This window comes from Rhodnius prolixus, unplaced genomic scaffold (genome assembly GCF_049639745.1).
Source record: "Rhodnius prolixus isolate KJV_2025 unplaced genomic scaffold, Rpr scaffold_4, whole genome shotgun sequence".
Classification (NCBI taxonomy): domain Eukaryota; kingdom Metazoa; phylum Arthropoda; class Insecta; order Hemiptera; family Reduviidae; genus Rhodnius; species Rhodnius prolixus.
Genome location: NW_027411614.1, coordinates 42,981,072 through 42,999,554, shown reverse-complemented (window position 1 = coordinate 42,999,554; position 18,483 = coordinate 42,981,072). Strand labels below are relative to the sequence as shown.

Here is an 18,483-nt window from a genome sequence, read left to right as displayed (position 1 = left end):
AAACGAGTTGGAACCCTATTTCCATTAATTTTGCGACTACAACTGCTGAGGTGTGAGCTGGTGCGTTGTCGTGATGGAAAAGGACTTTTTTGTGGGCCAATCGTGGGCGTTTTTCTTGCAGCTCGGTTTTCAAACGGTCCAATAACGATGAATAATATGCACATGTAATAGTTTTACCCTTTTCCAGATAGTCGATGAGGATTATTCCTTACGAATCCCACAAGACAGTCGCCATAATCTTTCCGGCCGAAGGAACGGTCTTCGCCTTTTTTGGCGCAGATTCCCCCTTGGTAACCCATTGTTTACATTGTTCTTTGGTCTCAGGAGTGTAGTGATGTATCCATGTTTCATCCACAGTGACGAAACGACGTTTAAAGTCCTGCGGATTCTTCTGGAACAGCTGCAAACCGTCCTTGCAACACTTCACACGATTTCGTTTTTGGTCAAGCGTGAGCAATCGCGGCACCCATCTTGCGGATAGCTTTGTCATGTCCAAATGTTGATGCAAAATATTATGTACCCGTTCATTCGAGATGCCCACAGCACTAGCAATCTCACGCACCTTCACTCTTCTGTCATCCATCACCATATCATGGATTTTATCAATGATTTCTGGAGTAGTAACCTCCAGCGTCAGAACGTCCAGAACGTTCAGCGTCACTTGTGCCCATATGGCCACTCCGAAAATTTTGAAACCACTTATAAACTGTTCTAATCGAAGGTGCAGAGTCACCATAATGTTTATCAAGCTTCTCTTTAGTCTCCTGAAGCGTTTTGCCTTTCATAAAGTAGTGTTTAATCAACACACGAAATTCTTTTTCGTCCATTTTTTGAAAATCACTCGACTTCCTCGATTCAAACGAATGCCAAACACAAAGAAATAGACCGATCTGGCTGAAACTTTGTGTGTGTTCTTCCAAGAGATGCTACTAACTAAACATAACCTCGATACGCGCCAGTGGTGCTATCTCTCTGACTTTTCAAACGACCCTCGTATATAAAGAAGAAGAATGTAGTAACCAAAATCTGGCCGTTTCCGATTCCCAATTTGTTTCAATTTACATTCCTAGTGGGTAGAAGACTGATTGGTTTCCATTCAGCTCATTTCTCTACGCCACCATCACTTGTCAGCTGTTATGAACTAAGGTAAAGGAAATATTAAAAATGGAACCCAGTGTGCAGGACTCAGACACGGTTAAAACGACCGGCTCCTGAATTCTCTTTTACCAGGAACCACTTTTAGCTTATTGTCCGTCATCAAGAGATACATCTTATCGGTAAACGGAAGAAAGTGACGCACTTTAGAGGCGCCATTGACAATTGTAGTAGGTGAAATACACATGAAAATAAAAATTAAAAATGTGCCCCAGCTGAGATTAAGAGTTAGGTTAGTCTAAATCGTCTTAACGAATACGCTGATAGCTCGTTACATCAAACAGACGTGTCGTCAACCTTCAATTCACATCATATTTAATTTCTAGAATCATTCACCATTTTTTTACCCCAACCCATCCACATGCACAAGAAAGTTTAAGGAAGATGTTTACAAATTAAGTTGATGATTTAAAAAATTAGAAAAAGTTTTAGGAATAAAAGTAATATCGCGCAGTTCTGGTTCATGGATTTAACAAAAATTTTGTAACCAAGGTGATGAATAGAGTTAGCTGAAGGAAGACAGCGGTGATGTTACTTTTGCTCCCGTTTCCGGTACGATATTTATAGTATCTTATACCATTTCGACCTACCTTTTCTCAATATTTTTCATTGTTAGCTAATTATTTTATCGAATATATATTGGGCAGACTTTCTCATTAGACAGAGCTAACAGAGGACGATCACACATGGAAACTTCTGAGCCCCACGTTGAACGACATATTACGTTATCCCTTACGACCACGTTTCTCCCCTTCCTCGAAACCCCAGAGCGCTATTATCGGGGGAACTCAAATTAGAAGTGCAGATACAGAAACTTAATCTAAGAAATAGTTTCCAGTGTGCTTACCACAAACAGAAAAGATAGATGAACACTACGGGAAGATACAAGATACAGTAGACTTCCTAGCTTGTACTTTGAAGTCACCTAAAAGGTAACACTACAGCTACCTTCTGTCCACAACTCTACTTTTCAGTGTTGCCTATGAGAATAGCGCTACAGAGAAACTCTAGGGCTTCAAGTGAATTTCAAGCCCATAAATATCACACTCACAGCTAGGTCTTCGATGGAAGAAACGCGGTTCGTAAGGGATAACTTAAATTGGTCACCGAACGTGGAGCTCAGATATGGGGCCCTGCTGTTAGCACAAATGGTAAAGTCGGTTACAAACTATTATATTATTCTGCGAAATTATTATCTAACAGAATAACCATCTGAGTGTGCATTTTTATTTACTTAAAAATGAGACTTAATCGGAACACTTCATTTTTTCTGGAATAAAACGTAGTTAGGAATAAAAAGAGGGGAAAAGAATTAATGAGTGGAATGCGCGAAAACCAACCAGCGCTTCGAAACTAGAGAAGAGGATGGGGTTACCCCTTTTTTTAGGGGGAAGACCACAATGAACAACTGTACAGTGCAAATAGAGATGTGAAAGAGATAATTGGGAGATGAACCAGAGACCACAACATCATCACTTCGGAGTATGGAGGCGGTTGGTTGTCAATTAGTTGGGGGTGTGGAACATTGAGACAGAGAGCTGTCCGGGGGCATCTTCATGCCGCTCACAATCAATATCCCCTCCGTCCTATACACGTCACAATACTCCTATTGTCCGTGTGTCAACCGTCTTCCTTTTGCTTCTCCAATCAAGGTCCCACCACTCTTCTTAGTATTAATACTCTATATTTCTTATTCCGGACAGTTGTGAAATATTGTACAACTAATACTAAATGACAACTTCGGCCGCAAACAACTTCATCCAATAGTAAGTTCTAAACCCTTTTCCAACTGAATAGGCATGGGAACCCTAATCTAGTGGCTGGCACAGAACGCAGTAAGATTGAAGAATCACAATTTGAGGTCTTTTCATTAATATGTGGTATTTACGGGATTTTTAATCACCTGATCTCCCTAATTTTAATTACTTATCTCGAGATAGATGTGGAACCAGCCTTAGTTTCTGTAGCAAGGTATACTGTCACTAGGAATCGTACTAGGTATAGTTAAGATTGAGATTCTAATAGGGCGGCCCTTTAGATCTATTGTAGCTCCCCCATTCTACAGCTCGCCGACCAGACCCGTCCGTACTATGTATAGTTGATTTGTATCCGTTTTTCGATAGTTCTGACCTGGGAATGAAAATCCGAAACCAGTCAGAAATATATAAACAAAAATAAACAAAAAATGCGTGGTATGAAGATTAAAAATGGACCATATCTCAAACCACAAAACCAAAACTAGACCAAACCAACTTTCGATTGAAAAATAGACACTTTTCATCCAGGTTGAGGAAAAAGAGTCTCCAATAACTCGCATTATTGAGTACAATTTATTTAACCTAAGACTCTTACAATTCTAATAGATATCATAATAAAATTGAAAAATTTTTGATTCCTAGATAATAATTTGGGACCTAATAAAATCTAGGTGAACACTAGCATGACTTTTCCTCACTACAATTTCTGAAGTTCTAATCTTTTCCACTTTTTTTAAGAGAAGCGCCACTCACCTAGAATTCCAAAATTTCTAATTGTTAATTTTTTAAAATTTTGATTAACATCATGTATTTAATATGTACTCAAAGCAATCGCTTAAAAACTAATTCAGTTTGCCATTCCAGACAACAAATTCCCTAGCATCAGACAATGTTTGTTTGTACAAATACGCGTTGATCGGAAGTTTAGGTATTATCTAAAATGCTTATTCCATTAATTATGATACCGGAAATATCGAAGAGTCATTTCATAAAAGCTCAAGTCTCAGAATGGAGGACCCTTCATGAATAATTGGGTCTAAAATTCAGAAATATCCAATTTCCCAAAAATTATCGCTCTGCTCAACCTCAAAAATATACACACAAACATGAAAGCAACAGTTTTTCCTTCCGCTGAATTCAAATTTAATTCCGGCCAATAAATTAAGGAAGCTACAAAAGAAATACAATGCCTACTACAGTGCTGAATAAATATCTTTCACTATTAACTAGTTATCAAGCTAGACAATCTTAGATCACGTTTAGCGATATTCTTTACTGTTTACGAGTTAACCATGAGCAACGGGGATATTGATGTCTTTCTAGATCAGTTAATGTTGTCTAGTTAATTAATTTAGCTAGCTCTGTGACTTTATCGAATTGTGCTAGTTTCAAGTGATTAAACCTATTGTTAAATAATACCATTTATCGCTGCAAGGTTTACTTTTATTATATTTTAATTCGGAAGAATTTCAAAGAGAACTTCTTGCACTCTCTAGATCTAAAGGAATGGTTTTGCTTCTGCATTTATGTTTTATTATAGTTCTCCAGGTTTTTTGCTGATGACACTGCAATCCTATCTCCTCATTCTGATCCTCTTATCGCTACACGAGCTCTTCAAACGCACAACCATCATTTACAGGACTGGCTTAACGAATAGCCAATCAAAACTAACGGTAGTAATCGCCTATTTTTTCAGGCGGGGCTTAACGTCCAACTACCAATTAGGTGTCGTGGACGGAGGCGACTAGCAAACATACTTTACTGTAAATTTCTTTTATTAACGATTAAATAAAATCCAAGGTCTAAGACCGGGAATCGAACCCAGTACCACAATACATATTAGCTTCGCAGGTCTTTTTAATAATAATGTATAATACAATAAAATATATAAGATAGATAAGATTAGACAGATTTCCACTGAACCAAACTATTAATTGAGAAAAAATGACAAGTCAGACTGACATTTAAGCTTAAGTACGCCATTAGATCAGCTTCAAATAAATCCGTTAGGCAAATTCAAAACTAACGGTACGATTTCAAAAGATATAGTATTTACTCTTTGATGAAAAATCCTACCTCCCATCTTCATCAACCAAACTCCTATACCAACTGTGGACCAAGTACGCTACTTTTGGCTGTACCTAGACAAACGATTAGTGTAAATTTCCAAGCGAACATTAGAGACTTGATGGTGTGCATTTATAAGCGTTAAAAACTTGCAGAGTTTAAACAGATCGACCAGATTCTCGGGTGGCAATTCGAGAACGTTAAATAGGACAATTGACTTTCTAGTAATCGTCTGAAACGAATGATGGAGACAAAGTAATCATGAATCCTTACCAAACACCTGAGTGAGGGAAAGAATGAAGTAGATGGTGATTGTCCGCTCTTTTTAATCCAGGATCAATTGGATAAAAAGGTATTGCGAGGAACTCTTCGTACAGTTGCTTTGGATGTCTGCAGGAAGAATGGGAGTGCCATCTCTGTAACAATGTCCTTTATAAGAAATAAGGTCCTCCTAAGATTTCCAGAAAAGTGTTGTGATGCAACCACCACCAAACTGTTACATTTCCATCATTCTAAACCTAGAATGCAACCAATATCGACTCGCTATTACTAAAAAATAGAGATCAAGCTAAGTTTGAGATGTTTTATCTTCGGCAGATTTTTTTACTTTGTCTCTTGCAGACAGTAGAATTGTTTTTAATTTGTCCGAGGGATCTAAGATGAAGGGAAACTTTTTGGGTATAGCTTCTGGTTGGATTAGAATGTGAAGTTGGTCAGGCAGAAGAAACTTCTCCATTTTTTAACAAGTTCCTAGGGTCTTTCATCTTTAATGACTTTTGCATAGTATCTACTCTGATTCCCAAGTGTTAAATGTCTTATTTCGCCAACTAACGATTACATCGATTACAATCTAAATAGAGGTTGAAACCACCAACTGTGGGGCACCCTATTTTGTAAAAAATAGGCACTCAGCAAGGAAGGAACCGATGTTCGAATCCAGAGAAAGACTAAACTTCGAGGAGCTCGGCGCAATGTGGCCAGCAGAAGCTAGTGGGATGGAATAGCATGTCGCATGCTGACTCTAAGCGATGCCTTTCCAGATCAAAAGCTCCACAAAAGCAGGTGAAGGGTAAACCTCGAGCACCGCCGAGATTTCGTCATTGGGTCGGAGATAGAGCCCAAATTTAGGTGGCAGTCATCCTTAGATTACAAATCTACTCCAGTATCTCTTCATGGCACAGATCTGGGTAAGGCGAAACAAATTTGGACAAGGAAAGAGTTGCTCCTTAAAATATCCCTTTTATGGAATCCACTTATTGATTTACTACAGAGTTTTTTTATTTTCAGGAGAAATATAATCCTTTAACAAAATTAAAATGGAGGTCGATGATCTTATAAAGGCCCCTATTCTTGAAAGGATTTTTTTTCTGTATTGCACCTCACCTAGGAAAATGGATGTTGAAGGGTGAATAATAACAGCAGAAGAGAAAGCAATCTTTTCACCGCTCTAGGCGCAGCAAATTTAATAGCATTTAAGAAAGAAGACGAAGAATTGGTGGAAGGAGAGAAAGAAGAATCTGAGAAGAGCGAGAAACCTGTAACAGGTGGGAGAGGTTGCAGCGAAGCAGAGCAATCTTCAGGACAATAAAGCAATAAGAGCAAACTGACACGTCTAGCTGAACAGTGCCACCCTAAAAACCTGATCTCAACATTAAAGAAATAAATAAAAAAAAAAACTACCGAACCAGGATTCGAACTGTGAACATCTGAGTATCTATTTTAACTTTTTTTTTTCCTCCTTTCTTTGTATTTGGGCCACACCTACTAGATAGATGGTTGGCTCGTGCCTATAGAGTAAAACCACGCCCAATTTTGGTGGCGCTGATGTCATCCCCACTACTATGTGCCACATATATATATGCACAGCCAGCTTGACCAGCTTTCCTGGGCCGGCGACCGACCCCACTCTTTGCTTGTGTTCCTTGCAGTTATTTTCTTTTCTTTTTTCTTTCTTTCTTTTACACGTGATGCTCTCTCACTCTCTCTCTCTCTCTCTCTCTCTGTGTGTGTGTAACCACTATTAAGGTTCACAACCGGTCGAAACTCCACACATTTCATGCACACATGTCACATACACACATATATACTCAACACACTGTCACACCACATAAGGGCTTTCAAAAGCCGTTCATAAAAATGATGGAAGTACTCCCAAAAATGACAAGAAGAGTTAGCATAGTGTGTATGTATTTCTCTCTATATACATGACATTACCCCCTCAAAAAAGAAGGTTATTAACCACCACAACTCTTGAAAAACCTACCCCCACCATTTAGAAACGCCTCGGTAACTGGTCATTAGATGGATTTCACCAATGTCACGAAAACATCACAGCTTTTTTTGGTTTTTAAAAAAAAGGAGAAAGAGTTTAGCACGATTTTATTATTATATCGGGACATTCCATTTGGCTGATTTTTTTTTTTTATTGCTTTTAAGAATAAACGCGATTTTATAAAATTAGAAAATTGTAAGTAGAGCGTTTTTCTAAATTTTAAATTTCAAGTTAGTGTTGTGCAAGTTACCCAGAAAAGTTTAACAATCTAGGAATAAAGGAGAAGAAAATCTTAACAGATTAGTGCTCTCTGGATAATTTTAACTAAGTCTAGAAAATGTCAGGTATTATTATTATTTTTTTTTTATATTGAAAAAATTAAATTCATTTTATTTAATCTCAAATCGCCTATTTTATTTTAAGGCGATTAACTTCCATTTTATTAACAGTAACCAAGTCAAAATAAACGAAGTCAAATGTTTATGCCCTTCAAACCCTTAAAAAATATATTTATATAAATAATTTTAAAAACAATCTACCGACAAAAAATAATAATAATTAATTTCGAATTTCAGGTACTTTGCACCCAATCACGCTTCTGTTCTACATTTCACTTCCTTTTTTTCCCATATAATTTTGAATTTTTACCAACTGCCTAGCCTTTAATTGCAGGCAGATTCAGTTTCTTAAATTAATATTTTATATTTTTTCAGGTAAGCTTTACACGTCCACCTAACTAATTAGAAGCAAGCGTACTTAACTTTAATGTTCTCATATTAATCATTAATTAATATATACAAAGGTGCTAGTCCGGAATCTCGAAAATACAACTTAGCTTTGCTGGCCTCACCTGTTCTGCTATCTTATAAATAATATATTTTACTGGTTTTAAAAAATAAATATTTAAATAAATGGATGTGAAGTTCTGGTTCGTTCAGAACACCTTTTTACTTTTTCAAATCAATTCCTTTTAGCCTCGAAAGAGTGTGGGTGTTGTGTGCGAATCGATTGAGAATATCGATAGAACAGTTTGGTGGACTGTTGCTGCGACGCTATAGATTTCCGATTTTGAGTTTTTTTTTGTTTTTTTTTTTAAGCGGAAATACAAGTTTTAAAATCAGCTGAGTGGCCAAATTTTTTTTTTTTTTTTAAATCTGTGTGTGTGGCGGCGTGTGATTTTAGCACAACTCAAAAACGGTTAATCGCCGACAATTTAAATTAAAAAATATTTCTGGCAACTCAAAATGGTCTACCGGAAGAGCCACTTTGACGTCATAATTTATTATTTTTTTTTATGCGCTTCTTCCGAAATTGGTTCTACAAGATTTGTTTAGTTTTCTATACAAATTGAACTCATTTAGATTATTTAGCAATTATTTTCTTGTGAACTATTTCTTTTCCGCCTCCCAAGAAACTTTATTAAGAAAAATTAAATTTGATTAGAAATGATATACATATCTAAGACGGAAAACAGTCTAAATTTCAAAACTGACACCAACAATTTAAACAACATATACGCTCCAACTTACAACAAAATACTTGACAATTGGCAACACTGACTTCCTTACAATCAAACACAGTCCATGAACAGACAAGACAGAAGACACACCAACCCTTTAATGATATTAAGAATATTGCATTGTCAGTTAGGTAAATAATTTTTGTAAATTTCGTTACATTATACATATTCATTGTAATATAATTATTGTTAACACACTGTAAAATATGTTCCACAGCTCTGAAGATGACCTAGTCACCCTAGGTCGAAGGCTTGGCATAATGAAGTTTATAATTACTGAAAATGGCATTAATTTTTCATCCTATTGAAACTATGATACAGTCACCAAAAATAACGAACAGTAATTAATTAAGAAACTTAATAAACAGAGAGGAGAAGGAGGAGTTTGTTTCTTACCTAATGTGATGTTTCAGAATATTGCCCGCTTCTCTCCATAATATTACGACTATTAGACCAAATTACCCATCATACCCAATCATTCAATCCTGGAAAATTAAATATAATTTTTAGGGCATCCCTTATAAAAGGCCCATAAAAGCCATTTCGCTTCCTTCACCAGAAAAGCGCTCAATAGAATTTTCCTTGAATAATTTTTCCAATCTAAGTTACCAGATCTTCAAAGTTTTAATAAGTATTAACACGAAGTTTACAGGAAATGGTAAGAAGTATTTTCAAAAAAAATCTAAAAAATAATAATAATTGCATTACATTTCCATATAAACATTAGACGTTTATTATCTCTGGACCTTCAAGATATCATGTAAAAATTATATTACTGGGAGTAAATTATCATATTATATATCTAAATAAATAAATTAAAATGTATTTTATAATGAATAACGACAGGATCAATTATCTCCTAATAAAGTAATGCTAATACTTTGTTAATAAGAAGGAATTTATTCATAATTAATGAAGTTATTTTTACTTTATTTTTTTGGTGTCTATTAATGTGCGAAGCTCTAGGGAATCCTAATTGATATATTTTTTAACGAGGCGAACGAAGAGTTGCTCTTACATTCATTTCAAAATAATAATCTTTAGAAAATGAGCCTGGATCACACACAAAAAAGGGTGATGCCTTGATCCACTAAAAATGATATTATAACACCTGGTTTCCGATTACAATTATCACTTTCTTATCGTGTATTGTCATTATTATTGAATTAATTTTGTTTAAACTTTTATTTCAGGTGACGAAAAATAGTTTAAACCTTAAGGTAGATATAATTGGGAAGATATTTTTTATATTAGAGAGGAACTGCTGACGTCCAAGCGGAGACAATGCTCATACTGATATTTCTATCGATCTATCGAAGTCGATCATTGATGCAACAAGTGCACGCGGAGAACCATTTTTTAGCTGGCCTTAGCAGAAAGATAAGATTCTAGTAGGGCGATCCCAAGGCCTACGCCCCCAAGCGTATTGTGGCTCCCCCTCACTCTAGAGCTCACCCTTTAGATTCAGACTCTTAATTCTGTGGAGAGCTACTCCTGGGTAAAACTCCTCAGGCCTTGGTTTTATTTTTTTTCTTCCCCGAGAAGTAACATCCTTAGCCCCAGACAAGCTCCCGCACACTGGAACAACACTTGCAGTGCCCGTTTCCTGCTCCTCCTCTTTCTGACACAGAACCTACAGAAAGCTATCATCTGCCAGGCCCAAGCGATCCATGTGTTTTCTGGGGCCTGGTTAATAGGCCTACGGCCTTGACGGATTAATTCTGCCTGTCAGCCGCCTTAGCAGAAAACAAGAAGTTCAGTAAAAGTGCGGAAGAAGAAGAAGAAGAAGAAATTGGGTAATCCAGCCAATTTAAGATTCAAGACAATCATCGCCTATTTCACGTATATCGCTCGTCTTTTTGACTCATTTTATGCACCCGTGGTAAATCTATTTCCTGTATATTTGAGGTAAAGATTGAAAATCAAAGATCCTATGCTCCGTAGAGAATATTGCTCAGTCAAACCAAGGCAAGTCCTTGGAATGCTCACGCCAATAAACATGCACTCTGAACCATTCTACTACATGCAAACACTGGCTAACTCAAATCAATAATGTTGCTTTTACAAATTATACAGTACTAGAACTTAAGAGATGTTAGATTATTGCATGATACATCCAAAATAGATGTAAAAGTAATTTTTTGTTTTTAAACAGAAATAAATCTTTTTCTGTAAGCGCATGTTGAAATTATAGAAAGTATTTGGCCCGTGCTATCTAAATATAAACTGCTTTAGCTAAGTACTGGTGGTGGTGTAGCAATAGAACGACCGTAACGGCCATACCGATCGGAATTGTTGCTTTGGTTGATTATTAAAAAGTGTTGCCCTAACTCTTCCCCACAAATACTACGTAATGAAGTGCCTGGCCAACATCATAATGTTGATGTTGTTGCTATATTGTTGTTATTTAAAGTTATATGGTTAAAAAAAAAAGATAATGATCATATTGGTTGAGAGAGAGGAGTGAGAGAGAGAGAAATATTTTTATAACCACATCTTCAGTGTGGTGCGCTCTTTTTGCCGCTAGATGGCCGTCTGTAGGAAGAATCCTTTAGTGCGCAGGACTTTACTTATAATACCCTCAGGGGAGAACTTTTAAAAAAGACAGAAACATATTATTATCATCTATATAACTACAGTGAAGAGAGTGGAGGGATTCTGCTAGCGGGGTGTAGATGGAACATTCATTCTAGTGGGCAGCAGCAGGAGGACCGAGTGTAGCTGCGGGCTATGTCTTAGTTCAGACTGCTGCTTGCTGAAGAACTTTACCGGCTCTTCAAGTCACTAACTACATCTAGCATTCAGATCTGCTGCTCCCAGCCTCATGTTAACTAAATAAAATGCTACCCCCTCCTCTCTATCTCTCTAACGAGGTATTTATTGTTAATATTAATGTGACCCCCCACAACAGTTTAATGGAGAACCGCGTAAGTACTAATTAATTGTAGATTATTATTCAGCGATGACAAAGAGATGTATTAATTAAAAGAGCTAATTGTCGCAATACATATCCTGAGAAGGTACATTACTTAGAACTTCAAAGCACCCCTAAACAACAAAGAAGAAGAGCTCCATACCCCTTACAAAACATCACCTAATCTAAAATCTAAAAGGAAACATCATCCAAGAAATGAAGGGCTACATCTAATAATATAAACATTAAAACTCTATTCTTAAAAGTAAATCAAAATCAAGTTATTAAATATAATTAAAAAAAAAAAAAAACAAATAATAACAGGAGATCACTTACCCAAGATGAGTTGCATTCGGCTGATGAAAGTGGCTGAAACGGAGGAACGCAACGAAACGTCATAACTCAATAAATAAACTCGATCCTATAACACTTACTTTGACCCGATAATAAACTTACCTGAAAAAGAGCAAAACAATTTTTTGATATCAGTTACAGTGTTTTGTAGGTAATTAAAAAAATGATATTTATATGTAATTAAATACTAAAGGGTGCATAAAATTTTTATTGCGTTCTTTAAAGCAGCCTGGAATGTTCATCCTATTTTTGCGACTTAATTTGCAAATTCAGATTTAAAATGATCTGAATTAGATGGATAGATCTTTATTCATCAACACCAATACGGTACAGGAGTCTGAATTACAATATATCCTTTAGCTTCTCATTTAGTGGTTACAATTTGATCTAAAAGTATTTCTTTATTTCTACTATTCTAATTTACCCCAATTTCTTGTTTGCAAGACAAACATTTCCACAAATTTTTCTGTCTTAACTAAGGTAAAAGAAGTTATTAGGAAATTGGTTTGATCACGCTGGGATTGTTTCCGTTTCAGTTGTTTTTACACCAAACAAACAGACGTACAGACCGAGAATTATTTTTCTGGCAAGTAAACATCACGCGAACGATTCTCTATTTTTCTCCCTTCGTTTCAATCAAATTAAACTGATGAAATTAGGCACGATTTAAGGAGATGGAGTAACTTCTATTTCTTGTATTTCCTGCCGATTGTTACAGACACACAAGACGTCATCTTCAAAGTTTTACTTCAATTTTTTTAGCCTTAAAAGCTATTAAAAGTAGAGAATCATATTTGTACGCATATTATTCGCCATGAAAGCTAAAAATTCAGAAGTTACTGCTAAGTAATTTCAACAGCCTACGGAACATTCTTTGCTTTCTAGAGCACGCTCAAAGTAATGCGTCACATGTCAATTTAAAACTAAAATTTTTTACTTCACGTTCCCTCCACTAGAATTGAGGTATTTCCTATTTTGATTTTTTACCGGAAATAGTTGTTTTGAAATCTACATGTTCGATAAAAAGAGAAAGTATTGCATCGATTTAGTTGCGATACAGCTTGAAGGCTTCAAAGTATAATGTTAGCATGAGATTTGGTAAAAAAAAACGGAAATTTTAAGGTCCAATCTACACTTTACGAGTATATACATCCACACACTTCTAATATTTACAGCGTACCGGAAGTTCCGAAAATACAGTAAAATTTTGTTCATCGTATTTGGTGACTGATTAGGAGGCGGCACCTTTGAAGTCACAGTACATGCTGCACAAGCTACGTAAAGTGCATTATTTGATAAATTAAAGAATAATTTTGAACATTTAAATGTAAGATATTGAACATTTAAATATGTGACAGGAGATTTCCAAATTTTTTTGGTAATTAAACACAACTTTTGGGAGAGTACCAAAAAAGTATTAAACTTTCTTATTTGTAACTGAAGTAAAATTAATTTTTAGCCATTTTGTGTACGCTTGAGAACAACTAAAGCTCTTAACAATTGATTATTGCTTAGAAAATCACTTAGAAAACTACTTATTTTCCGATATTAAGAAAAATACTAGCTTTACTGCCTTGGCAATATTTTCAGTAGAAAGGGGATGAAAAAATACATAAAAATGACCTGTCGCGTGCTCTTCTTTCTCTTTGATAACTAGTTAAAAAATTGAAATAAATACCAGATTTTGAAATTATTTTAATGACCTTTAATTTTAAAGATATCGTATTGCGGTTTCCGGTTTCTTGCATAACTTTTTACACTCTTTAAAACTGTGCATACGAAAATGGAACCGTTACTTTTGGGCGCACTTACGCGCTTAGGAATCTAAAATCAAGTCACATATTCTGAAAAAAAGAGGTGACGGACAACAAATTTTTCCTCTACCATTTTTTGCTCAGATCAACTGTTTTAAGCATGAAATGCATTTGAGCCGCCTTAAAGTGGACACCCTGTATATATACTCGTACATATTTGCCAAGCTATATATTTAGAGACTATGGCCATCTTCAGGGGTTGTGGAACACATTTTACAGTAACATATTGTTTGTACCACAGCTCTGAAGATGACCTAGTCTCCAGGTTGGCACAAAATAAATAATAAATAGGCAAAAATCCTTTTTCTTTTTGAAAATACAGTCACACTTTATTTCTATTCAAATCTCTATCCTAATTTATAGGAATGATTTACAGGATATCAGATGTTCACCATTCCCACTTGGATACCTGGCGATAACTATGGATAATAAAGAGCTTCAAAGAGATTTTGTCATTGGGCGCTGCTGTAAGTGACGTAACTATTTAAGATATTAATAAAGAAGTATTTACCGGCGACTCATCGCTATTATCATCTATCATCAAGCTAGGTTATCGTCATTAAATTATATATTATTTGAATAATTTGTCGAAGTGTTATTAGGTAATGTTTCAACAATAAATATAACGATTACATAAATAATACTGCTAGCACTTCCATCTTGATCGGTAACCATCGTAGCACAGTATTATGTATTCAAATAGATATTTCCCTACTTACAAAGCAGTTTTCTAAAATATGATGACAAAATTTAACGTTCAATATTATGTGTTTGAAATTAAAAAGAAAAAATATTCTTACTATTTTAAATAAAATTTAAAAAAAGGTACATAACAACCACAAGAACATAAATGATGGCATGTCCAAGACATAAATATTAATGTTCAGTTTTTATAAATGCCTTTATATTAGTTTTAGTGTCTGCAAAAATATTATATTAAAGGATTCAAATTAACGAGGAATCGGTCCAAATAAAACGAGTTGTTGTTTTTATTTGGACCGATTCCTCGCTAATTTGAATCCTTAATAATTTTATAAATGCCTATTATTATAAAATATTAATCGCAATTCACTTAAACGTACTTTAAAGTTAATGAGGACGATAAATGTGTAAGAAGAGAACAGGCGAGAAGGGAAAATTCTTTAGTGACATAGATCAGCAGCATAGATCATGGATGACGGTGAATAGCAAGCAGTCTTTAAATAAAGTATACAATGATGAGTAGGTTGATGAGTTGGTCTTGTTGCCGAACTGAAGCTTGCTGAGGAACATTGGACTCATCATAACAAGGAGTGGAATTATGATCAAACGTTTGTGTGAAGTTCATATGATCCTACCAATGATTTCACGTTGCATACGATCGTCATTCCATCAAATATGTCCCAATATGTTGACAATTCAGTCTATAGTTAATGGTTGGTATGTATTTGTTTAACCAAAGAGAAGATAGAAAGGCTAAAGAGTATTCTAACAGAATAGACCTACCGAGAAAGTGAACAGCCTGTTCATTGTGACTTAATGAGCTAAAGTATGCATTTTCTAAAGTACAAGCTACCAAACTGATACAATGTCCACTTTCTGTACCTTGCCGTTGTAAGAGCCAGAGGTCCCTCAAACTGGGCAGAGAAACGTTAACGTCGATGAGCCAGACAGAGATGGTGGTGTTTTTAAGGGTATGCTAATGAGCAGCCGAATAACGCTGTGTAACCGGCAGATGTTACAATCTAGCCTTACTAGTCGAAGATTGGGCGGATGAGGCGCCACTGTTCGAGGTTCTGTTCAAAGATAAATTCCTTTAAAAGCATAGATCACTGAAGGTTATGTCATCAAAAGAAAATTATCCCTTCCTGAGCACCGCAAACTCAAGAAGTGTCTAGAAGCTTGTATATACTTCGGCTGGAGAAATAGCGATGCCGATAGCAAAAGAAGGTTTGGAGAGCGAAATAACTTTCCCTAGAACTGTGCTCACAGTTTCCTGAGGTTGGACCATTCTTATCCATCATCAACAACAACCAACAACTATACAAAATCAAGACAGAGCTACGCTGCAGCTAAAAATAAAAGAGGAAAATCCAATAAAGTTAGTAAACCTCTCCAACTTGATGTTAAATAACGCTCTAAATATAAAAATAAAGTAACATCTATCCAGTTTAAATGAATGCTAAACTATAAATAAATTGCATTGAACAGTTATAATAAATTATACACAGTAAATGCCTGATGAAAATGAAACAATGATGAAAAATAAAAACACAGCTAATAATATGCAATGGCATTTAAGTGTGCAACTATAAATCGCAGAATGATTTAAACGATTCAGTTAACGACCTTGAAAGGATTCGCTGAACTTTCATAATAGACAAGTTCCTTTTCTAAATAGCTGCTTATATATATAATACAGTAGAGACAAAGTGAACTATGCTTAGAGATAGAGAGTGGAGGGGAGAATGAGACGAGTACGTAGGCAGTGATCTGCAACATAGAAGTAGCCACGGCCTCCTCAATAAGTTGGCCCCCTTTTTACAGAAGGAACCATTATTTTACTTTCCATTACTACTTGGTGTTGAAGATGGCATTTTACTTTTGCAATCCATCTTTAAGAAGAATTTTTACATCCAGTTGGTTACGACCAATTATTTTTTTGAAACAAATCTCTCTTGCAACCCGCAAATTGGCCAAGAACTTCCAGACAGTTGAAATCGACTTCCCCTTATTCTGTGTAGAACTCTTGTTTCTAGTTTGCAGTCTGTTACCAAAGACTCGCGAACAATCAGGAAGATCACTCACCAAAGTTGTACGTCTAGTTTTTTTTTTTTTATAAAAACGGTAGAGTCGCGCAAGCAGTTCTCCCTGTAGAGGATGGATAAACTTACAACATCTCCGACAGAATGAACCCATACTAGCAGACGTTCTGCAGCATGCAACTGCTTGTGATTAGCGAACACGCAGAACAACTTCCAGCTCCTTAATACACACAAATTCAAAAACAGCTTTAAAACTTCTAAATACTACTGGTGAATGCAGTGGATTTTTCCAGCTCCTGCCCTCGCAAATCTACTCAAGAATGGTGGAAAAATCAATTCAGAAATTGCTTAAATTATGTGGGTTTAACTGTGTGGGTACACACAGAATCCCAGGCGCGCATAATCAATAATTAGCCCTGTAAGGAGTAGCTGAGAGGAGCATCGTGTAGGAGTCGCCAGTATTAAGAATCTACTCAAACCGCAGAGTCGCTGACAAGCTTTAGTGGGCCGCACTATTCTACTTACAAGGGAAGTAACTATACTTTCAGTTTGAAGATAAAGAGAACGTTTACCCAGTGGCGAGCGTATAATTATAATTATAATAATAATAATAATATTAATAATAATAATAATAATAATAATACACCAGCTACTGACCCTTAGATTTTCTCTTCCTAGTAGGAGCTTCTTACAGCTCACTATCCGGTGAGGGACAGTGTTGCCTGTAACGAGAGAACACTGTCAGGAGGCCGGCAGTGCACTGAAAAAAGCTCCGGGCGCCAACAACCTTAGATGTTGACGCGCCTTAAATCATTAAAAAAAAAATAGTAATAATAATGTTTTATTAATAATATAATATATAAAAAAGTAAAGAAATTCAACACATTTTACGTACGGCATGATAGAACCGTCTGCCGGATATGGCGATCGAATACAAACAACTATTTTGCAATAACTACAATAAAACTAATAATTCCCCTTCAATCACAGTGAAAACTACAACCAAAACCTATTTTTAAAAACTTTCCCTCTACTTGTTCATGACCGGTTTTTAATCTGTTAGTCTGGAAACTATGTACAATACATACACAAATTCTGGAAGATTTGGGCGCCACGGTAGCCGAGCGCGTTAGATAGACTAGACCCGCAAACCTAATATGTATTATGGTACTGGTTTTGATTCCCGGTCTAAGCCTTGAATTTTATTTAACGGTTAATAAAAGAAATTTTACAGTAAAGTATGTTTGCTAGTCGCCTATATGTCTTCGACACCTAATTCGGTAGTTGGACGTAAAGCCCGCCTGAAAAAATAGGCAATTTACAACTTCTGGAAGGTTAATTCCTTTTTCAAGTTGTAGCAACCAATAAAAATAGAAATTTGGTCTTTCCTTCATTTGACTTGACCATTTTTTGATTTCCCAACCCCAAGCAGAACATCCACGAACCTACTCTGCTTTTCCTTCAGCGAACATAGCCGAAAAACACTACTTTTTTCAGACTGCTTAGTCTGAAACTATCCTTTCCACAAATGCAAACAATTCCAATTCAACTTGGAAGAAAGAAATTCGAGAAAAGTATCTAATATATAATGTAATAATAAGAAAGAGTGACCAGCTAGATCCACGTAGAAGAAGTGGACAATGGATGATGAAGAGAGAACAAAGTTGTTATAATCACTGGAATTAAGTAACTACATATTGTAATATGAAGTGGAACAATGTGAAGAATGCAACAGAATGAAATAAAAAAACAAAACAAAATCCCCAAGTAGAAGTTAGAAGGAGAGAAAAAAGAGCTATGTATAGCTAAAGCAAAACAAAAAGGAAACTAAAGAATTAATTAGTAGCAGAAGGAAGATGAAGCGGGAGAAGAGGTTAGTTAAGTTAG

At 35.8% G+C, this 18,483-nt stretch overlaps 1 protein-coding gene across 5 annotated transcripts in view; it reads right to left on the bottom strand.

The window, feature by feature from the left end:
* Nucleotides 1–18,483, bottom strand: part of TfAP-2 (transcription factor AP-2) — a 141,060-nt gene that overhangs the window by 49,275 nt on the left and 73,302 nt on the right. For 2 of the 5 annotated variants that reach the window (XM_074131276.1, XM_074131277.1), the window contains exon 2: nt 12,021–12,140. The exons of 2 other annotated variants lie outside the window; for them this stretch is intronic. In XM_074131276.1, the coding sequence (XP_073987377.1) occupies nt 12,021–12,083 (63 nt within the window). In that variant the 5' untranslated portion in view covers nt 12,084–12,140. The remainder of the gene's footprint in view (nt 1–12,020; nt 12,141–18,483) is intronic. One more of the 5 variants, XM_074131275.1, reaches the window with a different exon arrangement.